Here is a 25,667-nt window from a genome sequence, read left to right on the forward strand (position 1 = left end):
ATCAATTTATCACAATGTTAAATCTATACTGATAATTTAGGATAACGCCTTCCCTTTTCTTTGCAGGTTTTTGGGGAGTATCCCTCTTGTTGGTCGAAACCATGGCTCCGTTCTTTTAAAAGATTTACTACTCTTTTGACCTACTTTGTCCTACTCTTTACGACCTTTTATAATGTATTGAAATCGGCGAAAGGGCCGATAAATTTCCCTTTCACCAGAAATTTGAAACGTACAGGATCTATGTTTCGAAATGCTAAATATATAATTTCAATATTTTCCGCGTTTCATTCTAGATTTTTCAAATTTTTTTTGGTTCGAATAAACGTACTGTTCTAGGCTGTCATACTTGTTTTTTTTTGTAAAAACAAGTATGATAATTTTAGAAGATATATTAACAAGTAATTACTTAATCTAGGTCAGACTGACTTAACAAATAAAAATTATTAAAATCATATGGGTGTGGTGGTAGTTTGTAATCAGTTTACGCAAGAGAAAATTTAAATCGGTGATAGCCCGCGAATTAGTCATCGTAGGCCTAAATTATATCTATATTCTTTAGTTTATAAACGTAGTAACTCTAGCTCAAATATAGCCAAAATTACGATTTTTTTATACTAAGCTTACTATTTAGCTTAAAACTATTTATATTCTGCTTAAAAATCCTTGAATTTATTCGATTAATAACATTTTTAGATTTAAATTGAAGAAAATGGTCATTTTCTATAATTTTGTTGGGTTTTAGTACGACTAGGTAACCATTTCTTACCAGTTTGACAAAAGTGGATGTTTGAAAATCGCGATTTTCGCGCCACGGAAACCGGATGCTCCCAGAAGCCCTTGCGGCTGAGGTGACGCGTGCGCTGTTATTGTAGGCTCAGTGATCAGACGCCATTATGTCGAACTAGGTTTAAGAATTTTCTTTCGAATAATTGCCGATTGCAGTGGTTTTTCAGCCTCATGGACTCAATGTACGTTCTCTTCCAGGATCTGGGAAATGAAAATCAACCACGTACTCTGTAAGTTTAGCGTTTAAGACGTCGTTTTAACGCGTATTTGTGTATGCCGGCTTTGTGCTACCGAGTTCCCTCGGCACCAGCCATTCCTTTTCACATGTGTGTGTGTACAAGGGTACAACGTGTCTCCTTTCTTCGGCATTGCCGCTCTTCTAATAAGCCTTTCCCTTTTAAAATACTTAGGTACGTTGGTAACCTAGATCCCTCCGTGACTGAGGAGCTCATCCTGGCTCTATTTGGACAGATTGGAGCGGTCAGGGGCTGCAAAATCATTCACGAAGTGAGTACCGAATTTCTCTTTATTTCCCCATTCCCGGTGGGCGCCAAATTCGGTTTTTGGAACGTTTTGCCAGCAAAATCCTATGAGAAATAGGCCCAGTGTTAAATTTTTGCTATTTTGGCCCATATAGGGCTTCTTTCCAGTCTGACTCTTGTCAATGCGTTATTGACATGTAGTGGATATGGTAAACTACCAAATTAAATGTATTAGTGCATCTTTTTCTACATTTAATTTTTAAATTGAGAACCGTTAATTTGCGCTGCGTCTATTTTAACTGAGAGAGTAGCGACTCTTTGCGTTGCCTTACGATGCTGCATTATGACTTAATTCTGTCTTGTCATGCTGTATATTTATCATTGGCTGTCATTTTAAAGTGTAAATTCTATATTATTTGAAAAAATATTTGATTATAGTCTACGTCATACGTTTTTAAATTGATTGACACGTAATTTTTCATAACATTTTAGGTTTTACTCGTAGTGTATCAACGCGAATAGGGAATTTTTTGGTTTATATTTCTATCATGGTTCTATAGTTTCAATAGTATTTTTAAACCACAATTACACTTTTGAATTGTTTACGTCATCCAATTGCCTACATTCGCGCGTAGCTATAAATTGCCTATTAGTGTTTATCAAGTCCTGTTATTCAACAACGTAATACTACTCGTTACGGAGACTGTGAAATATGCTGTGGTACCCGTCATATTGCAACTGCTGCATTTTTGCGAATACTGTCATGTTGTTTGAGGAATTCATGGCATTTTCCCCATACATTTCTGTTTATGGTGTAACCTTCAAAGAAATGATTACATGAGAAAAGTCTATAAATACCATGTTTCGTAGAAATATTTTATCTAATAATTATTTACGGTTCGCTGTAATGATGTACATTCACGATTACCAAAAGTAATTTAGGTACCGGTATACTTTATAAGCGTTTTGATTAATTACAACAGTAACATCGCTTATAGTGTATATTTGCCTTTATCCAATGTAAATGATAAAATTTTATCATTAGTTTAAAGTGGGTATGGTGGGTATGAACTATGAAATGTCGTTACCGTAGTTTTTCTTATCATCTTAGTTTTTTTATGTTTAGTACTGGAAATTATTAATATTTTAATTAAAATGATACTATAAATACGTCTAATTTCATAATTATTTAAACAAAAATAAAGCTACTAATTAATATAATTACAGATTGAAAATATGTTTTTAAAAGATACATTATTTTTCATATTAATTTTTGCTGAGAATCTTTTCGGTTTATGTATTTTGTTTTTAGAATTTACGCGTAGCAATAAGATTTTTTTCTTACCTAACCAAACGTCCAAGCGTGCTTTCTTAAGTTTTATTATTCACTCATTTCAATACTAAAACCATACTAACATGGTGCAAAATTAATATTTATTTAAACTTATTTTTTGTTAAACTTCAAAATATTAGGGGGTAGTTTATTGTGTTGTAAGAGTTGCCACACTACCAGGGAAACCTGGAAAAGTCACTGAATTTGAAAATGGGTTAAAGAACTAGTAAAAACGTTAGGGAATATGATTTTGGTTGCAAATGAAAAACTTTAATAAAATTTATAGATTAAAAATTACAAAATTTTGGTTTAAATTAATTTGGAAAATATCTTTTGAAATGATCAGAGGAAACTGTGAAATGTCAATGAATTTGGATGAGAAGAAACTGGCAACACTGTTAAGATTTATAGATAATTAATTGAGGTATTAAGTCAAAGAAAAAATAATTTCTTAAGTAGTGAAAATTTCTTCTACCAATTTTATGTAGATAACAGGGCTCCCACCAGGTCCCTAATATACCTAAAAGCCCCTACTTTTTTTCGAGGTCACTAAACCACCATAACATTGGGATTTGGTCACAAAATCACCCTATTTTTAGTACATTTGGTGAAAAGTACCATCGGTTTAAAATATTGAACCAGAATTGTATTTATTCACGTCTATAGTTTTTTTAGAAATTAAAACTAAGACATTTTTGTGATAAAACATTTTTTAAATTAAAACTAAGTCAGTTTTTAAAATTTGCTACTTTTAAAAGTTTAAATAAAGATCTTATTTTTTTTATTAAAATGGTCCCTATTTGGTTCCTATTTAAAAAATTTGGTTCCTATTTCACCCTATTTCTAGCCAGAAAAATGCCCTATTTTCCTATTTTGTTTTCAGATTTTGGTGGGAGCCCTGAGATAAATGAATCGAAAAATTTCATATCTTTGCTTTCAAAATCTGTATCGGAATTTTAATTTGTTAATGTTTAATATTTTTATTTATCGTAGCTACTAGTCGTAACTTTACAGAATTTTATTTTTCGGAGAACATGAACTAGAAAGCCAGTAACAAAAAAAAATACCAAAAACTTTTATTATAATATTCCACTGGCATTGAGGAAAAAGTAATATTTCATTTTTACTTAGAATTCCTCCTATACATTATTCTGGATAATCTATTTAAATGGAACAGTTTTAGTCCATTAACTTAGTTGGAAATGCCCAAAGAATGTTCCCCAAGACCCCCCCCTCTTGTCAACCCCCCCATTTCAACAATACAGCGAAGGGAAGGTAGGGCTATAGCTTGTAAGGTCCGGCGTTCTTACTGGCGAACCCCGACCCCTCGAGCGTTTATTTGTACCGCGCCAAGAGCATCGTTTTTGAGGGTTGTAGGTTGTGTCGCCGAAGAAATGATTGAACGACTATATTCCACGCAGGACGGACGGACAGCCAAGTTTTAAGCTCGGTCCCCCTCCCCCGTCCCTCTTGGCGTCTTTCTCATTTCACTCCGCTCAACTCTGGCCCCCCTCTCCCCGTTGGGAGACGCTACCCTCATTTAAATATGGAAGTAAAATCTATTTTTGTTCTCTTAAATTCCCCCGCAACCACGCTGTTCCTTCGGTGTTGAGTTTGATAGTTACGTGGCACTAGCGCTGTTAAAGGAGAGGTGTTAACTTTACCAATCCATCGGCTTCGTTCCTCACCATCGGATGTTAATACCCTTTAGGCCTCTGTAGCATTTCTGAAGTCTCCGGGAAAAGTTTTCCATTGATTTGCTAATCCCATCAAACCCTCTGGTGGGATTATAAAGTTCCTGCTCAGAAGAAAAATTCATATTTTATTCAGGAGAACCGTTTTTTTTTGGTGGGGTTTCTACGGAGGAGAGACTGATCTCTATCATCTCTTCGTCTCACTGGCAACCTTCGTTCTTCTTTAATGATGATGCCAATTAAATTTTCTCGCTCTTCCCGGTAGAGGGAGTAGAACCCCCCCGTGTAATCCGGGTCTCTTTTTAATAGCGTCTTCGGGGCAAGAGCGGAGAATTAACTCTGTCTTAGCAGATTTTTTTCCCCGTTTTCCGTCTCCCGCGCCTTACATTGTCACCTTTGATGGAATGAGGGATCTTCAAATTCCGTACTGGAATCCCCGAGAGTTGACCAAGGCTTCGCAAATTAAATCAAGATGAGATTAGTACCTTATAAATATATAAAGCCCTCCCCCCACTTCGTTTGAGGGGGAAAGTGCTAAGCTTAGTTTACAATCCTTCACACCGCTAGAAAGCTCCGCCTTAGCGAAGACAGTTGGAAGTTTATTTACGGACTACGCTCTAACTTACGAATAATGATTTCTAGTCAGTCCGTTTAATTAGTTTATGTTAATGTCATAGTATTGTCAGGTGCTGTGTACGCTACCATCGGGTGTCTAATAACGCTGGGTTTAGTCTGGAAGATAACGTTATTTCCAAGGAATTAGAAACGGCTTGAATTACAATAATAATTTACATAATAAATAATAAAAATAAAAAAGGGTGATTTTATTTTGGAGGTATAATCAGGTTAAGGAATTTAGCCCTTAAAAGTCTCGGTATTTAAAGAATTTTGTCACGGAATTTAAGTTTATCTTGAAATTTTTTCTGTAGGTCTTAAAAAGTTCTGGTTATTTTTTAAACGTTGCAGTAAAAATATTATTTATTTTAAATTTTCATCTTCACAATTTCATGAAATTATTTTTACTTTAGTTCAGTGAATAATTTTTGAAAATTATTAAGGTTTCTTAAACGTTTTGCTCATTTTTAAACTTAATAATTGCACCGTTGAAATAAGTTGTTTAAAATAAATTAATAATAATAAAAATAATAAATAATTGAGGTAAAGGCTCATACTAAAATATGAGTTGAATGGTAATCATTAATTTAAAAGTAAATTATAAAATTTAAAATGCCATCATTTTGGTTTTAAAATATTCAGGGAAAATTTCTAAACAGGGGTGCTACAGTACTTGGAAAGCATGAAAAAGTCAGGTAATTTAATTTTGGTTGCAAATAAAAAAAAATGTGAAGTTTAGTTTGAAAATTGCCAAAACGTGGTCTTAAATAATTCTGGGAAAATTTCTTAAAGTTCGGGAAATTTTAATCTAAAATCTATGGCAACCCTGCTAAAAGATTTCCAGGGAAAACAAGGGAAAGTCTGGGATTTTGAAAATATTCTAAAAGGTCAGGGGTAAATCAGGGAATTTGAAAATGATTCCCAAAAAAAAAGGCAAATACATTTTTGAAAGAGATATTAAAAATACATAATAAATATTTTGCGAAATTTTACCTAAAACCATTCATTTATTCTACAAAAATGGTCAGGGAAAATTTGGTCAGGCAAAAACCTGGAAATGTCAGGGAATAAATTGCGGCAGCAATGGATCTAATTATTGTTATTGGCAAAAGACAACGCAATGTAAACTTTTCATACGTTATTTTTCTAACTCGTGTGTTTTTGTTCCTTTAATACGAGAGTGCTAAGCAAATGACCCCCTCAAGTGGGTCGTTTTGTAGGAGAATTGGAAACTGGCCACTCTCGTATGTTCACACTGATAACTTATCTGCTGTCGTTCTTTTTTAGGGGAGGTACTTAGAACAATATTGGTATCTTAAAAGTAATATTTTCCTTACTGGTATTGCCCTCTTTCGCGTCGACTCGTAGTTGTCCGATCATCACATCTTGATAGTGTTTGATCATGCCTTCCACTCGAAAAAATTCTTTCCAACTTTCTAAGGAAGCAGAAAAATCGGATTTTCTTTCCACAAGATTCTTTATTGGTTAATAGGAAACGAGTCGTCGCGTGTCGTTTTCACAAAGAAGCTCGCCTCTTATACATTTCGTATCAGTCTGAAATGGCCGTTCAAAATCCTAGAATTTCATAATGCTATATTTCGTGAAATTCTGAAATAGTTTTAAATTATTATAGAATTTATGCTTTATTTACTGTAATTCTGAAATGATCTTACTAAATACTAGGATTTCATTATGCTATACTTACTATAATTCTGAAGTAGTGATACAAAATCCTAGAATTTCATAATGCTATATTTCGTGAAATTCTGAAATAGTTTTAAATTATTATAGAATTTATGCTTTATTTACTGTAATTCTGAAATGATCTTACTAAATACTATAATTCTGAAGTAGTGATACAAAATCCTAGAATTTCATTATTATGCTATACTTCCTATGATTCTGAAATGGTTGTACAAAATCTTAGCATTTAATTATGCTGTATTTCGTATAGGATTTAATTATATTCTATTTACTATGACTGAAATAATCGTTTAAAATCCTAGCATTTAATTATGCTGTATTTATTGTAATTCTTAAATAGTCGTACAAAAAATCCTAGGATTTCATCATGCTATATTTACTATAATTCTGATGTAGTTATACAAAATCCTAGAGTTTCATTATTATGCTATATTTCCTATGATTTTGAAATTGTCGTACAAAATCCTTGCATTTAATTATGCTGTATTTACTAAAATTCTGTGATTTAATTTTTATCCTATATTTACTTTTTATTAATTTTTTTTTCATAGAAACAACTATGAAGTGGTCGTACATAATCCTATAATTGTAGCTTTATTTAATTAAGCAATTTTCTGGAGACATTTTAGTGCTATAAATCATATTTAATTTTAATATTTATATGCTATAATTCCTATATATTATTGAGACTTACATGCTGGTTACTCTGCGAATGTTAATAAAGTATGGTCAAGCAATAGCTAAACAAAGTGCAGGGTTGCCACACGTCAGGGAATTAAAAAATTCGCCTAAAATGTCAAAGGTCAGGGAATTTCAAGAAATCAATTTTAACTTGACACTTTTTGAAGTTAATTTTTCTGTATATCTTCGAAAAATTCTGTGTTTATTTTGTTCCTTGAAAGTTTGGCCTTTATTAACATTCTAAGTAAAAATAAATTAAATATTTTACAATTTTGGCGTTGAAATATCAGGGAAAATCTCATGGTCAGGGAAAACTGAATAGTCAGGGAATTTAAATATGAAAATATTGAGGCAACCCTGAAGTGACAATCTTTATAAACGACGAAATTGGTCGTTACATACTAGATTTAAGTAATTTTAAGTTTATTTTAAAACACAAATATTTTGTGTAAATAGTCTAAAATTTAGTTTTTAATAGTTTCATTTTAAGGAGCTAAAGCACCATCCAGTTTGCGATACCGATCCGATAAGGCGGTCGTTTTGGCCGGTTGCTCGGGTAAAGGAAATATTGAAAGTGGTTCGGGCTGCTTCATTCGACAGTGAGCGAAAGTTTTTCTGCCGTCTCTTATTAATTCGGTTTTGGTTGGTTGGGAACCCACAGGTGCGCCCATATTTTCTGCCAGTACTTAACTCTCTCAGACTGAAATGAAATATCTTGCATTTTTTGATCGGACATTCCGTATTTCGCGTTTTTCGTACACGGAAGCCCGTAGTTTTCGTTATTGGGGAAATGGGAAACGTTCCTGCCGCCCACATCTCATCCGTTGTATTTGCATGTCAGTCTAAAACTCGTGGAAATTACCCGTATACCCTTTGGGTCAATCTTGATTGAATCTATTAAAATGTGATGGATATACAGAACCTAAAAATTGAAATAATCGTACAAGAAAATATCAAGCTGGAGAAGTCGTGTAATTTTATAGTTTCCATTAATTTATTTATAGTTTTTTCACGTTTTCTCATGGTATCCATGCTATCTGCAAAAGGTTTTATACGGTAGCCACGCGTAATATATTTAATCATATCATTTTGTTATTTTTAATAAGTGGATTGTTCGATGGTTAGGGTGCTAATGATTATTGTGAAGGGTTCAAACAGGTTAGGTAAAATCAAGGGTTGTAGATTTTAAAGGGAACTAACTCTCCGTAGCTTTGGCTGTGGCCGCCATGTTGGGTAGACTTTTTTCAATGTATGACGTCGTGTGACGTAGAACTGTTAGCTCCTTTATGGTTTTATGCTGGTTTTTGATAAATAAATCGACCGAAACTATAGTTTAAATTCATTTGAATTAATGATTAATAATAAAATTAATAATTTAAATAAAATTGATTTAAATCAGACAACCCTTAAAATTTTAAAATAGCTCAAAAGTCAGTGAATTTTCAGAATTATTTTCGGAATGTTATGAAGGTATTTTTGCTGTTAATCTGTGATAACTATTTTAATTCCACCATTGCAATAAAACGTTAAACTGAGATTTAAGTTGAGGTAAGTTCAATAACTTGAGTTAAAAATAAATTAAAGTTAGAAATTATTTAATTTGGCCCTACAACGTTCCAAGAAAAATCTCCAAACTTGTTCAGAAATAGTAGGAAATTTCAATCTGAAAATATAGTTGGCAACCCTGTTAAGGTTAAAGCAGGGGTCCCAGAGGTTCAAATAATTCCTATAAAATCCTATAATTTCAACAATGTCCTATAACATCCTATATTTTTAGCAAAATCCCCCAAAAGTCCTATAAAATCCTTTAATTTTGATATTTTGCCCATTTCAAATCCAGCCACTCAGTTAAATTGCTAGATTTAGATATAGGATAAATTCCTATACCAAGTCATTCTAGTCTATACTTTTGTTATTGTTAACATGGTTAGCTAAGAGTATAATTTTGTGATAAAATGCTTAGTTTCTATTTTTTAAGTGAAAATCAAAGATTTATTTCTCTAAATATAGATTTTGTTCTTAAATGCATAAAGTATATAGTCCTATAAAATCCTATAATTTTGTAAAAATAGTCCTATAAAGTCCTATATTTTTAGAAATATAATCATATTTATCCAATAAGATTTGAGGGGGGGGGGGGGCTCTGGTTAAAGTGATAGTGTTGCCAAAATTCTATTAGTTCTAAGTGAAATTTCAGTACAAATTGCACTAGGTTATGGCAGCCACGGTATTTTGGTAAAAACAACAGTTGCTTTTAAATTTAAACTTCCAACAAACCCAAAAATAAATTCTAAATTCCTAAATATATAGGCTTATGATATTGCTTTTTTTTCAAAGAAATATTTCCGATTTCTTTATCGGTTTATTTTTTCTCCTTCCAAATCAAAAGCAAATGTTTCTTATATTTTATTTTGTCAGCTTTCTTGTTTTATATTTATTCCCTCCCACGCGGTTACATGTTATTTTTAAGACCCTTTCGTGTACATCACAAAAAATGCCCTCCTCTGAAATCTTTGTTTTTATTTCGATCTGAAAGAGGTAACGACAAAAGTAGAATGAGGTGAGGTTTTTCTTTGTTATCCACTCTCGCTATTCCTCCCTTTTCGTGATGGGGAGAAGGTCCTCCAAATAAGAAAAACGATGGGAAGTTTAACAGAAGATATTGAAGGTGTCTGACTTGATGGATCCTTCAACATCTTTCGATTCATTCGTTTTTACTCGGCACAATTGGCTCCCTGTACCCTTAAGTTTATAGATGGACAATCTCATCATTTTTCCTTGTTTTTTCCATTCGTTTCTTGTGGCAACCATCTAAAAATATCATTGTATATTTTTACTTCTACTCGTTATTTACCAACTGATAAATAATTGATGGTAAAACAGTTTGGGTTGGTGTTTTGGATTTTTTAAAAATAAATTTAACCAATTTATTTAAATGTTTTGATTTTTAATCCATTAATTTTATTTAAATTGATATTTTTAAATAAAAATTTGATGTTTTTATTTAAATTGGATTTTTTAAATAAAAATTTGACGTTTTAATTTAAATTGGATTTTATTAAATAAAAATTTGATGCTTTTATTTAAATCGGATTTTTTAAATTTGACGTTTTAATTTAATCGGATTTTTTAAATTAATTGGATTGTTTTTTATTTAAATCGAATTTTTTAAATTTGACGTTATAATTTAATCGGATTTATTAGATTAATTTGATTGTTTTTTATTTAAATCGGATTTTTTAAAATTAATTTGATTGTTTTTTTATTTAAATCGGATTTTTTAAAATTAATTTGATTGTTTTTTTATTTAAATCGGATATGTTCAGGATTTATATCAGATTTATTTTAATTGTTTTTGAACGATTAGATTTTACAGTCAAATTATTCACATAATTTAAAATTAAACGAAATCAAATTTTGATTACTATTTATTATTTGAATTTGAAAAGTTATTTTTTATAACCTTTTTTTTTGTAATTTGTATTCCTGCAATTAAATCAATTAAATACAAACTCAATTTATAACGTGTTTAAAATAAAATTGATTTAATTTAGCCAAAACTTGGTGTTATTCATGGTAGGGTATTTCTCATTAAATGAAAAAGTAATTAAAATATGAAGAGGGTTATTTTTATTAGGTTTATCCGTCCCGTTGTTATCGTGCGAAACAAACGGTATCGAAGTCTTTATCTCTTTCAGGGGTTCGCAAATTGATAGGACTAGGAAATCTAAACAAAGCGAAATAAATCGTGCATTTTAAATACGAATATTAAAACGGCGCATTAAATTCAACAATAATTTAAACCATTGAAAAATGATTTTAGATTCCTTCCTAAACTTTAGTTCACGTAGAAGAAAAATTTTATTTGAAATCTCTTTTGTTAACAATCGATTTGAATTATCCGACTAGATTTAGAGCCAATCGAACGAATAAAAAACCTTAGAGAGGAATTAGTGGATGGGGTTTAAGTTACCGTAAAAAATCGTCTCGTTAGAACAGGAGTAATTGCTGGAAATGGAAAATCACCCAAACTTTTTTCCTCTTCCAGTCAACTGTATTTAAATGCGCATCCTCTAAACATAAATAATCAGAGGCGACTGGCGACCGAAAAGAGTGGTTGAATAAGTAGTTAGATTTAATTGGGCGATCCTCATTAATATTGATTTTTCAGTCTCCCACCCACCTTCCATTAAGAAAATAAAAAATAAAATAAAGGGGGGTTAGGAATAAGGGGTGTCGTTAAGGGTAGGAAACCTCATTTTGGGCACGTTACTTTATCACCCAATTTTTTTCGAGGTCCCATCTTTATCCTTAACCCCCCTATTGGGGTAGCTTCCCCTAAATGACATTGTCATCAAGAAAGCTTTTCTGTTCTTTTGTCTGATCCACAGTTAGGTCACCCCCCCCCCATCCGTAGTATTCTTTTAAAAAAAAACAAGATTATTAGAAGCCGATACTCTCATTTAGAAGAGAACGAAACAAGGGGGGACGTAAAAGAAAATAGATGAAAAAATAGCCCCCCTTCTAGAATTGATGAGCGGTTTTTTAGTAGGGATAGCTGTACGTTTCGCGTCGGACTAACCTAATACCTTCTTTATAGGTTTGATGGTATTTATCCTTCCATTGTAGGTAGTATCGGGTGAGGTGAGGTTTTGCGGTGATGGAGAGCGAATTTTCCGTTCGGCAGGATGAATTTTGGGTCATTTTCCATTACTTCTCTCTTCATCATCATCTCATTCTAGCTGCTTTTTTCGCCCGTTTCCCCCCGTTGCCCCCAAGTTCGTGGCTCGGGGGCTCACCCCTTGCCCCTTAAAGTCCCCCCCCCGTTTTTCTTCGCTATGGCAGCGCCGATATGAAAAATTAATGGAGCGGGGAAATACTTCTGATTGAACAAGAAAAATGTTGAATTAGGACTTTTTCCTTCCCCCCCTTGCTCTTTATTTTTGCCGCCGTTAGATGGCGTTGGCCGTTGTAGGCTAAAAAATTGGTTTTCGTGGCCACCCCATCTCCCTTTTTTTGGACGCTGCGCTGCCAACCAAACATTTTTCGTTCACGCGTTGTAGCGATAGAAGAGCGTAATTTTTTGTGAAGGATGTTTGGGCAAAAAGCCTGTTTATTCTTAACGGGAAATTGGGGGTTTTGGCCCATTTGCTAAATATGAAAGCGAGGGAAAACGCTCGCTGGTTTAAGCGACCATTATTTTTCAGTCTGCTATCGAGAGTATAGAGATTTCGTCAATGCTGGTTTCACCTGTTTTAATGCGATTCTTATGGACCTTTTAATATCGAAACGGGAAAAATTATTTATCGTTGACTACTATATTACGAAGAACCTATTTATGTTACTGAAACCCTATAATTACTATAAAACCTGGAAAAGTCAGGGAATTTTAAAATGTTTCCAAAAAGTCAGGGAAAAGTCACAATTTGAAAATCTTTCCAAAAAGTCAGGGAAAAGTCACAATTTGAAAATGTTTCCAAAAAGTCAGGGAAAAGTCACAATTTGAAAATCTTTCCAAAAAGTCAGGGAAAAGTCACAATTTGAAAATGTTTCCAAAAAGTCAGGGAAAAGTCACAATTTGAAAATGTTTCCAAAAAGTCAGGGAAAAGTCACAATTTGAAAATCTTTCCAAAAAGTCAGGGAAAAGTCACAATTTGAAAATCTTTCCAAAAAGTCAGGGAAAAGTCACAATTTGAAAATCTTTCCAAAAAGTCAGGGAAAAGTCACAATTTGAAAATGTTTCCAAAAAGTCAGGGAAAAGTCACAATTTGAAAATGTTTCCAAAAAGTCAGGGAAAAGTCACAATTTGAAAATGTTTCCAAAAGGTCAGGGAATTTGAAAATGTTTCCAAAAGGTCAGGGAATTTGAAAATGACTTCAAAATGAATGTCAGGGAAAAGCTAATGAATATCTGTTATTATCCTTTAATTTCTTGAAATGTCATGAGTTTGTGCTAGTATGCGGTTCTACTTATTTATTTGAAAGCATTTTTTTACATGAAATTAATGTAACCTGTACTTTAAAAGTTATTAGGTTAATATATGATTAAAATTTATCGTATCCTGTATAATCCTATAATTTGACAAGTTACCTTATTTTTGCTATAAATAATTAAAACTGTTTTCTGGGTTCCTTGCTAAGGTCCACTCACTGTCTTTAAGAACGTTATGGAGAAGTTAAATTTAACGCTTTATATAGTTCCTATTAATTAAATTAAATAGGTGGAGTTATTGTTAAAATTTTCATTGCGATTTGCAGTCTGCCTCGTAAATTCTCAATAGCTAAATACGTTATTTCTCTAGTAGGCCTTGAAAGCAAACTATTTAAGATTTAACTAGGGTTCTTACAGAATCTTAAATAAGTTAGAAATCTCCAAAACTGAAGGGAAAAGTCCGGGATTAGTCATGAATTTAAATAGTTTTATTCATACAATCAAACGATGCATTGCCAATTATTTTTCACGCTAAATTACAGAAATAATATCTTTAGTTCGGTATATTTAAAAATTTACACGTGGTTCTTTCACCTAAAAACACATTCCAGTAATATTACCAAAACATTTCTACGAAATTGGCAGATATTGGTCAGAGATAACCTGTATTTTAGGTAAAAAGTAATTGTTACAAACCCTGTTAACAAATACTTTATTTAAAGTAGCTTTATTGTTTCAATAGTCGTTAGTTTATATATAAAAAATAATCGCTAAAAGCATCAATGTTGATTAAAAAGATTTGCCGCGTTAATATATTTCGCGCTGAGTAACATTTTAAAATAGTAGTGGAAATATACCGTGTTTGCTTACCACGAAATATACCGAGCCACTGGCATTATGTATAATTATCGTTAAGTGTAAAAATATACAACGTTTTTACCCGCTTTTTATTTTATACGCGCTCTCAAATTTCGGGATAGCAACTTTTCGTACACTTTGAATATTTTTTTCTATTCTTCCCCCCGAAGAGAGGGGTTAGGATTGGCCGTAAATAACACCCCGGGATATTTAAATTTAGGCAGATCTCCTCTCTCTAGATTCCCTCTTTTACGAGAGAAAGGAAAATTAAGGGGGGTGCTGGGAAGGGGAGCTAGAAAGAGAATTAGGAAATAAGAGTAGGGGGCGAGGGAAATTGGGGGAACGCTTTTGCCTTTTGATTGAACTTTGTAAGCACGTGCCGGCCATATTTTTAGAATATCCCTAATTAGGCGAGTTTCTCTAGTTAAGCCGCCTTTGTTATCGAGTTCCGTTGTATTATCTCCCCCCCCAGAACCTTTCTACGCGCTCGTAATGCCCTCTCGTTTCCAGAAGGCGCAACTATATAAAATAAGCGATGAAATTCATTTGGCTTTCTTCCTTTAGCTGACGTTCTGTTTTCGAACAATATTTAAATTCGTCGAAATTTATTGCCACCTTAAAAGATATTTCTTTGATTTTGGGCTCACACCGTCAGAGATTAAGTTGATAATTTTATTTAGACTTGTAACACGGTTCATATACACCTGGAAAACCTTGAAATATTCTGAAAATTTCCATTAGTAGAAATCGGGGACATTTCCATTAGTTGAAATCGGGGACATTTCCATTAGTTGAAATCGGGGACATTTTTATTAGTAGAAATCAGCTTTTTCTTAATATTTCACTTGTTTTAGTTAACTTTTATGTAATAATACAGAACCAATGAAAGATAAAATGTCAATAATGCAATGTTTAACCGTATACGTCTTCGTTGCAAATTTTTTTAAAATTAGCAATGCAAGTAACAAAAGGCGACTTTATAAGATAACCTCAATAAATAATAAAGTTTTATCGTAACACGGTAAACACCCGAAAATATCAGTGGGAAAACCTGGAAAAATTAGGAAAATATCCTTTTGAACACCTGGAAGAAATAAGGAAATATCCTTTTGAACACCTGGAAGAATTAGGGAAATATCCTTTTGAACACCTGGAAGAATTAGGGAAATATCCTTTTGAACACCTGGAAGAATTGGGGAAATATCAGTGGGCAAAACCTGGAAGAATTGGGGAAATATCAGTGGGCAAAACCTGGAAGAATTGGGGAAATATCAGTGGGCAAAACCTGGAAGAATTGGGGAAATATCAGTGCGCAAAACCTGGAAGAATTGGGGAAATATCAGTGGGCAAAACCTGGAAGAATTGGGGAAATATCAGTGGGAGAACTGAGAAATATCGGTGGGAAAACCGAGAAATATTAGGGATATCGGTTTGCCAATAGTTGAACGAACCCGGTATTAAATGAGTGACGTATGGAAATACTAACTAGATTTTATCGCGATAATTATGTCGAAATAGATTCGACTTTAATTAGTCTCGCGGGGAAATAGTGAAATGATAAGGCATATTTTGGCCTTCCTAGAGACAAGGTTCCTTAGTAGTGATATGGAAGAATATAAGAGGGTGTTTAGCGGGCTAGCGTCTCGCAGTTCCAATGGCGTTTATTGATTAAGCGTCCCAAGTATCGCCGGGAGCGGTGCTCCCCATTGGGACGCCATCCCTCCCAACTCTCCGTGGGCCCCGAAAATGGGAAGGTTTTCTTCTGTTGACGGCGAATTATGGCCCGGGGCGACCTGCCAGTGATATGGTGATGCTGATGGCTGCGATGACGACAATCTTTTCTCTTCACGATTTTTTCCCCAATCCCTATCACTCTCGACTCTCCCGCTTAGCTCGTTAAAGGACCAAGCTTCCCTTATCCCGTCGTTCCCTATACCAATTAGTCCCGACTTGATTCCATCCGATATAGCCAAATCTGGTATAAAAAAACTCGATTGCTTGTCGTTAGAACCATTCTAATTGAACACGCGTAGAGAAGCTTAATTGTCACGAATTATCTCTGCCTTTTGCCATTGTTTTCAAACGTACGTGATTGTCATGGTATAGTCCTCCTAATTTGAATTGGATTTTAACCATGAATGTATTTATACGAAATTAGAATGTCTTAATGTTGAGATGATCGGCGGGGCATCGTGGTAGAATTTTCACCGGCTTCTGCTTGGAATCGTGTTGGAAGACTAACCGAATGGATACTGGAAAATTGTTTAACAGTCATGCGCCCTAACTATCAATAGATAAGTTTTTGTTTAAACCTGGATATTTTAGTAAATCCATCATGTATAACTTGCTATTTTCCTGTATTTACGGTCAATTTTTTGTACTTGTACCATTTGCGTTCGGATAGGAAATTTTCCGTTCATTTCTTTTATATCCATATCCGAAAATTATCCGAATAAAAAATATTTTCTGCATATTAAATCGTATAATAGTCGTGAATAATATTCATAAAGAAACAGTTCATCGAATTTTTTATGATTACTTGAAATTTTAGCGGTTATTTTATCCGTTCCCCGAACTCTAGATAAAAGTCATAATAGTTATTTTTATATTTTAACTAGTGTTCGTACGGGGTCAAAATAAAGTCGGGGTCGGGGTCGGGGTGGGTCTAACCCCGCGAAAAACAAGTCGGGGTCGGGGATGGAAAATTCTTTGTATTTGCTATAAATAAAAAAAATATAAAATACCAGAAATTTTACTGAGCCTAGAGACTATAGGTAATAGTAACTATAGATACGGTAGGTAGATATTAAAATAGAGGTCTATAGCTTAGGCAATTGTTTAAGTTAAGCCGAACCCAGTTCACATTATACAATTATTTGGGCCGCTTAACTGTATACAACTAATTGTAAGCAAGACAATTGTATAGTGTGAACAGACAAATTGTAACAATAACTCCCACTTTTTCTGTTCACACTTGATTACAATTAGTTGGATAAATTTAAGTGGCCCAATTAGTTGTATAGTGTGAACTGGGCTTAAAACTGAAAAAAAGCGACTCAAGTCGGAGTCGAGCATCAAGCGAAAACTACGTCAGCGGCATCAGCCGAAGGTCATTAGGATCATTCTATTGTTGCCCATGAAAAAAGGGAGAGAAGGAACCTATATATTTTATATTTTTAGGATTTTAGCGGGGTGCGTTGGCTCGAAAATTTAAAATTACACTATGAAAACATAACCCCGAAAAATGGAAAACCCCGACTTAGTTTGCGATAGTCGGGGTCGGGGTCCCCGTACGAACACTAGCTCTTACGTCACAGTCTCTTATTTTCATAAGTCGACGAGCGCACGCTATAGTCGCCAGAGGAATATATGATTTTTCTAGCGCGCATGCAAATCGCTCGTGCGAAGAAAATACTAATTAAGCCGTGTCTTGTTACATAAGAGCAACATTTTAACCAGTTAGGCAAGACCACTTCTTATTTTAAAATATACAGGGTTCATACAAACATGGAAATCAGTGAAAACCTGGAAATATCAGTGAAATTTATTTAAAGCGAAAAAGTCAGGGAAAATGAAAATGGAAATCTAATGGAATGACAAAAATATTATAAAATATCATAATTCATTGGGAAATCTATCATTTATGGAAATTTAATATCTTTTAAACAACCTTTTGTAGGAACTGATTTAAATAAACTATTTAAAAAATATATTTGGGTTTAAATCAAATGACTCTGATTTTGAAGCACTTTTGCGGTCACCCTGCTTATGGGCATTCCGAGAATTAAGAATTTAAGATGGTGGTAGGTAGGAAATAGCGTAGTTCGAGCCGGCAGAAGGTGGGGGGAGTGTAGGACGCGTAATAATAGAGATAACTGATAAGACGTCAAACTGCAAACTGGTACTATTTTAGTGGCGCTTGGATGGGGATGTTAGTAGATGCGGGGTGTGGGCTGTGGAGGGGATGGGGAAGATGAAGGCTGAATGGCCCGCGGCGCGTTCATCTCGCCTACTTCGCGAAAAGCTGGGCTCTTCTGCTAATGAAAACGGATAGTGGCGTTTGTGAAATTGCCCTGGGGAAATTCCGGGCGTATGCCAAAGTAGGGAAGAAGGGGAAAAAACTTCCCGGACGGTATATACAAAAAATACCCATCCAGTCTGGCGCGCGCAAACTGTACCACCCGTTTCTCCCTTCGCCCAAACAGTCAACTATATTTAGGCTTTAATGTAGGCAAGGGGAATTCGGCTCTTTGGATAAAGGCATGTTGGTCGCTACTGACTACCGAGGAGGCTTTAGTCGGGTAAAAGAAATAGACCTTTTTTTTCTTATTTTCGGGGGACCAAACAAATAAAAGCCTAGGCCTAAGATGCTTAATATTTTTTAAAAGTTTTTAGATTTAAAGTATGTATTTTCCCAGCAGAATATTTTGCTTCTTAAAGTATTTTTACGCCTTCCATTTATAACAAATTTATGTTGTTATATTAAAATGTATTTTTCCATCGTAAAATTTTATAGCCCTAATTTCGGAAAAATGCTACCGCTGTGGTGTTTTGAATTTTTCTCACTCTCTACCTATTTAGGAAGCGTTGTACGGCTGAGGAAATTAATGCTCTTGTTTTACGCGCCACCAAAAATATCTCGCGGTTGTTGTAATTATTTAACCCCTCTTGTTATTCCACCCCTTATTCTATTGTTTTATACAAAATTTCGCGCGTATGCTAAATACAATTAAGTTTCGTCAAGCGGGGGACACCGTGCAAGCGCGTAGGGGGTTTTTAACGTCGCTTTTGTCGTCGTTATGTTTTGTATTATCTTTTAAAGAGTAAAATGATTTTATAACATCCCGAAACGACTACTAAAATGTTCGTTGCAGGTTACATAAAACGGCCTTTATTTTAATGAAAAATGAAACTATGCAAAATTACTTCGGTGGAAGGTTTTTATACCAGGGTCTGATAATCAAATTATATTACCTAGAACGTAAATTTATCGATTTTAGAGACATTATCGTACGCTTAGAACTTTTGTGGTAAAGTTAACTTTGGCTGGAATGTTGGTGTTAGGGGAAAATAAACATTGTAATAGCGATAAAATTAATGTAGGGTGTACTGAAAAAAATCTTAGGGTTGTCACAGGTTAGGGAAAGTCAGGGAATTGGAAACACATTGTGGAAACCTGGCTTGAATAAAATAACATTTTCATATTGTTGTACAGTATGCTAAAATATATAACAGGGTGTAGTATGTTGCAATTATCGTACGGCCCTAAAATTGTGTTGAAATTATCGTACGTTCGGCAACGTTGTTTAAATCCTTAACCATGTAGGTTCTAAACAATGACAGTCAAAATGTTAGATATTGTGTTGCCTAAAATTATCATAAGTGTACTATAATTATCGTACGTCTGGCAATACTGCTCGGAACCATTACCATTAACAATGACAATCGAAATGGCGTTATCGTAAGGCCCTAAAATTGTTTAATATTATCGAACTTGTACTATAATTATCGTCTATTTGGCAAAACGGCTCTGGACTTAACAATGACAATCGGAATGGCGATATCGTACGGCCATAACATTTTCTCGAACTTATCGTATTTGTACTATAATTATAGTCTATTTGGCAACACTGCTCTGAACCATAACCATTTATGTGTACTTAACAATGACAATCGAAATGGCGGTATCGTACGCCCCTAAAATTGTCTAATTTATCGTACGTCTACAATAATAATGTTCTATTTGGCAACACTGCTCTGGACCCATAACAATTTGTATACTAGACAATGACAATCGAAATGGCGATATCGTACGGCCCTAAAATTGTCTCTAATAAATCGTACGTGTACTATAATTATCGTCTATTTCGCAAGGACGCTCCGGACCCATAACCATTTACGTAGTAAACATTGACAGTCGAAATAGCCAGCCAGTAGGATTTATAGCCGGGGCATCTCCCTATCTCATTGTAGGGTTCTTTCTGTTTACTTTCTGTGTGAATGTGCTAATCTGCATGCGGGGATATTCGCTCTTTGGCGCTAGATCTTCTTGGCAATTCCCTCCATGGCGTTGGTACGCGCTCCTAACACATGTATCGGCCTAGTCGGAATCGGCCCCCAAAAATCCACTCTCTCTGGCGGGCCTCCGAAGACGCTGGTGAGGATGCAAATAAAGTCCACCCACCTCTACCTCCTCGGGCTTCTTTTTAACAAATGCAAATATTCCCGTACGAATGTGTAGCTCTCCGTGACGTCTTTCTCCACTTACTTTAAAATTCCACCTCTCCTCTTCCATCCTCACTCTCAACATCCCAAAACCTACCCTCACTTTGCAAAATCGAACCCCGCATTTGGAATACGCTGCTACCATACGTGGTATTACTCCTCCTCATCTACGATACATCCCCCAAAACTACGTAGGATTTAACTCTTGAAATATAACAGGGTTGCCACACGTCAGGGAAAAGTCGGGGAATTTTAAAATGGGGCTGGAAGTTAGGAAAATGTCGGGGAATTTAAAAATAGGCCACCAAGTTAGGAAAAGTCGGGGAATTTTAAGAATTTGTAGAGATTCAGGGAAAAGTCGGGGAATTTAAAAATTTGCCTAAAAAGTCAGAAAGGTCAGGGAATTTTAAGAATTTGTTTAAAGTCAGGGAAAAGGTCGGGGGATTTTAAGAATTTATAAAAGGTCAGGGGAACGTCAGGGAATTTTAAGAATTTGTAGAAATTCGGGGAACGGATCAGGGGATTTTAAGAGTTTGTAAAAAGTCAGGGGAAAGTCTGAATTTACAAATTTGCCTAAAAAGTCGGGGGATTTTAAGAATTTGTAAAAAGTCGGTGAAAAGTCAGGGGATTTAAAAATAGGCCTAAAAAGTTGATGAAAGGTCAGGGAATTTAAAAATTTGTCTAAAAAGTCAGAATGGTCAGGAAATTTTAGGAATTTGTAAAACGTCGGAGAAATGTTACTGAAATATGTCCATTTAAATTTAATGACTTCTGATAAAAGTAAATTATAAAATAAAAAATTTTGCCTTAGAAAGTCGGGGAAAATCTATCAAAATGGTCTGGGAAAACTGAATAGTCAGGGCAGGGTTGCTAAGGTACCTGGAATTCCTGGAAAAGTCAGGGAATTTGAATATGGGTTTAAAAATTAGGGAAAAGTCGGGAATTTTAAAACCGAGTCATAAAATCAGGAAAATGTCAGGGAATTTAATTTCGGTTGCAAAAATTAACTTTTACTAAAATATAAGTTAAAAAAAATCATGGCACAAAATAAGTCAGGAAAACTACGGAGATGGTCAGGGAAATCCTGGAAAAGTAAGGGAATTTGATTGTGAAAATACTTGTGGCAGGAAATTTGAATCTCAAATTTTTTAGGGAAAGTTCAGGGATTACAATTTAATCTTTGCATTTTTTATTTAACTCTTGAAATATAAGCCAACTAACAATATTACTTTAATATTAAAAATACTTTTAATATTAAATAGAATGGCTTTTCGTATAATTTAAATAGCCGCCCGACGCGCCGTTTCGTTGTATATTACCTTTTATATTTTACCTTAAAACGGTAGTTCTGTTTTGTACAATATGGTATTTTGCATCCTTGGCGTGGCTGTGCGAGGAAGTTTCAGAAAAGGATGCGATTGGGAAAAATGAGGTCGATGTACAGCGCTCTAAGCCAGCCAGCCAGTACGGCAAAGCCTTATGGATTGGGGCGAATAGTTTTAGAAAAGCAGAAAGAATCTTTTGCATTTTTTCGCGCTTCGATATTTCTCTTTTTATCCCTCCTGCAGTGGAGAAGTGAATTCTTTTCCTCAGAGTCTTGTTCGCTTTTACTATTTACTCTTTTATATTTAATTCACGATGAACACTACTCCTGTATTACATTTTTTCATTACACCATTTTCCTTTTTTTTTCCTATATTTGTGGAATTATTTGTGCTTCAACTGTTGCGGTTGTCTTTTGATATCAAAATGTACAAAGTTAGAAAGAATTTTAGAAATATAAGAAATTTTCGTTCGCCCTACCAATTAAAAATTTATATTCCTTTTAAAAACCCTGGATTTTTACCTCGTAAATATTTGAAACCTATATTTTCTTGTAATTTTAATGGAATTTATATTATATTTTCGTTTATTTTACTAAAAAAATGTCTATAAAATCCTATAACTCGACTACAAATTTCCTACGAGTTTTTTGTGGTCACCTTGCTAATTTCATTTATTTATCTGATACTAACGGGTCGATCTAGTCTATTAAAAATAATTTAATCCCCAGATATTTTTAAGATGTCTATATGTGGTGATGAAAACGGTATTTTAAAATAAAGTAAGCGTAATATTATTTTATTTAAAGGAGTAGGAACTAAATCAAAATATAATATTGGTTTTTAAACGTAATTTCATCCGACGATAAGCAAATTTGCAGGTTCGAACGTAACCATTTCCGTAACTGATAGCTCTTTTTTCCACCTTCTAGCTTCTAAATCTATCCCCGACTTTCTTACCCCCGACTCCACCCTCCCCTCCACTCCGGTTGGCCGCTGAATTTCGAATGTCGCGACCATTCTTTGGTCGAAATTCCAGGACTATTTTTTACCATTAGTAAAACCACGGTAATGTGTCTCGCCTCTGTGTTCGGCTTCTCCTGTCTCTCTCCCTCGCTCTGGAGCGATACGCTCGATTTCGGTTCGCTTTCTCCCCTGTTTGAAGTTTTCTCTGTGAAAGTTGCTCGCGCGCCTCTTTCTTCCCTATTGATACGTTACTCGCGATCCTGGTGGCCGTGGAAGGAAGCTCTAGCCGCCCCGAGAGAGAGAAACGGAGAAATACTTTTGTTGTTCTGTCGGAATAAAAAACGCGTTAGAAAAACATTTGGGTTAAAAATCGCCTCTCGGGCCTCCGCTTTTGCATAAGTACTCCCCCTTCTCCTATACTATTTTTCTGTTCCCTACATCTTATAAATGGAACGCTATTAGCTCCCCTGGTCGACGCTACGAGGCGTCTCTTAATGTTCTTTTCTCGCCAACAGAGGCGCGACATACGCGTCCGACATTCCAAATAATAAAATATATATATATAGGAAAATTAAACAAAATGGTGTGCGCGGTCCCCGTAACTTTCGATTCGGTATATAGAAAACTCCCATTTTATACACTGCCCTTATCCTAAATGGTGGCTTTCACTTCTAACAGCCGTGTAAGGCGGGCCTAACAATTCCACAGGCGTTTGACCTATTTTTGCTCTACTTATCATAAAATGAATATTTTTGTCATTCTTTGTTGGAATTTAGAATTTTCAACACGTTAATATTTTTTTGTTACTTTTAATTTATACCATTTCGCAAATTGTTTCACTTACTAAACGACCAAATTTGAATACCAGTCGTGCATAAATGTAATCGCTACCATAGTCAATTATGCATATATTTAATCGGCATAGTTAATAATGGATAAATATAATCGGCAAAATAGTTGTTTAAATTTAATCGATACTAATAGTTAATTAGGGTCAAATGTAATCGGTAAAATAGTCAATTATCTATAAATGTAATCGATACTAATAGTCAATTGTCTATAAATGTAATCGATACTAATAGTTCATTATCCATAAATGTAATAGATAAAATAGTTAATTATCCATAAATGTAATCGATACAATCTTAATGGCCTTATTGTAGTCGATGCAATAGTTAGTTAACGACTCATTTTAATCGATGCAATAGTTAGTTAACGACTCATTTTAATCGATGCAATAGTTAGTTAACGATTCTTTTTAATCGATGCAATAGTTAATTAACGATTCTTTTTAATCGATGCAATAGTTAATTAACGATTCTTTTTAATCGATGCAATAGTTAATTAACGATTCTTTTTAATCGATGCAATAGTTAATTAACGATTCTTTTTAATCGATGCAATAGTTAATTACGCGTTATTTTAATTCGCTTCAATAGTTAAATGCATTACGCCGGTTAATTAATTTCGGGCAATTTAAATAGTAAATTAAAATTTGGAAAAGGTCAAAATTTCCGAGCCTACTCGCGTAAACGCCAAGTTAATTTATAGCCAGGCGCGACAGCCCGAAGGTTTTCCATTAATTACATTTTCAATTATAATTGCTCGGGCCTAAATTATTTCATTAACCACACCCTTTTGTATTGAGATAAAAATAACGGTCTCTTACTCCACCAATCCTCCTTCGTTTCTCGCATTATCTCTAAATTTCCCTTTTGGTAATTTAGATTTTGGCCTCCTGGTATTAAGGCAGACCCCCAGAGAGGGGGGGGGGGGGGAGGCCAGGCCGACGGTAATTTACATCGCCCGTCCGTTTTTCGCAATCGTCGTAAACAGTAAAAACTTATTAGTTTTCTTTTATTGCGCGCGGGAGTTGAGGTAGGATGCGGAGAAAAGAGAGCGAAAAGATGAAAAAAATTTTAGAAGGCGGGTCCTGCGCATGGAAATTCGGTTGCTCCTTTCTAAATGGCCTCTGATATATATGATGTTTTTCCTCTCTCACTCTCCTCCGGATCGTCCACAGTTTCATGCCCCCCTCCTCCGCCTTATAATTCACACGGGTCGTCTGCGTGTGGAAAGAAATTAAGTGACCGTCGTAAAATATTTGGCACTCCTATAAATAACTTTTAATATCCGCTGTCGCCCACCGTCACCGACAGGGAGCGTGCGTTACGTTAACCAAGTCGCTCTCTCTTGTCTTGCTGTAGCCTCTAAATCGACGGTATGGAGAAAGAGGGGGGGGGGGGAGGAAATATGTATTAGAGAGAGAAAACGGCAAGGATTTCCATATTACAAAACTAATTAACTGGATATGAACAATATTATGGATTTTTACCGCCTCGAAACTACAAGAGGGGACGCTTTTGGGTGTGGTTTTTGGGGGTTGCCAAAGCGGGGGAGACGTTTTCTCACGGCATCTGTTAGATGCTCTTTGAACTTCTTCCGCCCTCCTTGCTGTTCACCCCCCTCACCTCTGTCTCTACTCTTGATTTCTTCAACTTACCCCGTTTTAGGGTTGGGTGTTATCTAGTAGTCGGGTGGAGGTCGGGACGCCCTTACCGCCCCCACCTTTGACTCGACTGCCAGCTGATTGTTGTTTTAAATTAACACGACCTTACGTGTTAGCGTGTACGAAGGAGGGACTGAGTCGGTTTCGCTTTGGAGTGAAGTTTCAGGTGAGAGACTAATGTTGGAGAATGAGATGTTGCCGCTTTTAGCACGCGTAGGATGAGGAGCTCCCAAAACGAGATCGACTCTGGTACGCGCGGGGAGTGTGTGTCTGTGTGTACATTATTGATCCGTATTCTTGCTTCGCTCATTTCTCCACTGGGAATTACGCGGCTCTCGGCTTTCACGCAAATTTCGACTCACTCCCTTTGGCACCCCTCCCTTTCTCCCACGCCTTTCTCTTCACTCTCTTACACTTCGCATTTTTACGGTTTATTGTCGGTACAATTGGTCCTTAGAAAAATCTTTACACGCTTTTATTTTAAGACACTAACAAACGCGATTAGCGTAAGTAACATTGAGTATGATACTAATGTAAATATGTATAGCTTGATCCTTTCGT

At 35.0% G+C, this 25,667-nt stretch overlaps 1 protein-coding gene across 4 annotated transcripts in view; it reads left to right on the forward strand.

The window, feature by feature from the left end:
* Window positions 1-882: 882 nt before the first annotated feature.
* Window positions 883-25,667, forward strand: part of LOC149934899 (nucleolysin TIAR-like) — a 296,032-nt gene continuing 271,247 nt past the window's right edge. For all 4 annotated transcript variants that reach the window (XM_090152831.1, XM_090152832.1, XM_090152833.1 and 1 more), the window contains exons 1-2: window positions 883-1,016; window positions 1,197-1,293. In XM_090152831.1, coding sequence (XP_090008957.1) covers window positions 958-1,016; window positions 1,197-1,293 — 156 coding nt within the window. In that variant the 5' untranslated portion in view covers window positions 883-957. The remainder of the gene's footprint in view (window positions 1,017-1,196; window positions 1,294-25,667) is intronic.

Source organism: Leiobunum rupestre, chromosome 7 (genome assembly GCF_980474605.1).
Source record: "Leiobunum rupestre chromosome 7, qqLeiRupe1.1.hap1, whole genome shotgun sequence".
In the NCBI taxonomy this organism is placed as follows: Eukaryota; Metazoa; Arthropoda; class Arachnida; order Opiliones; family Sclerosomatidae; genus Leiobunum; species Leiobunum rupestre.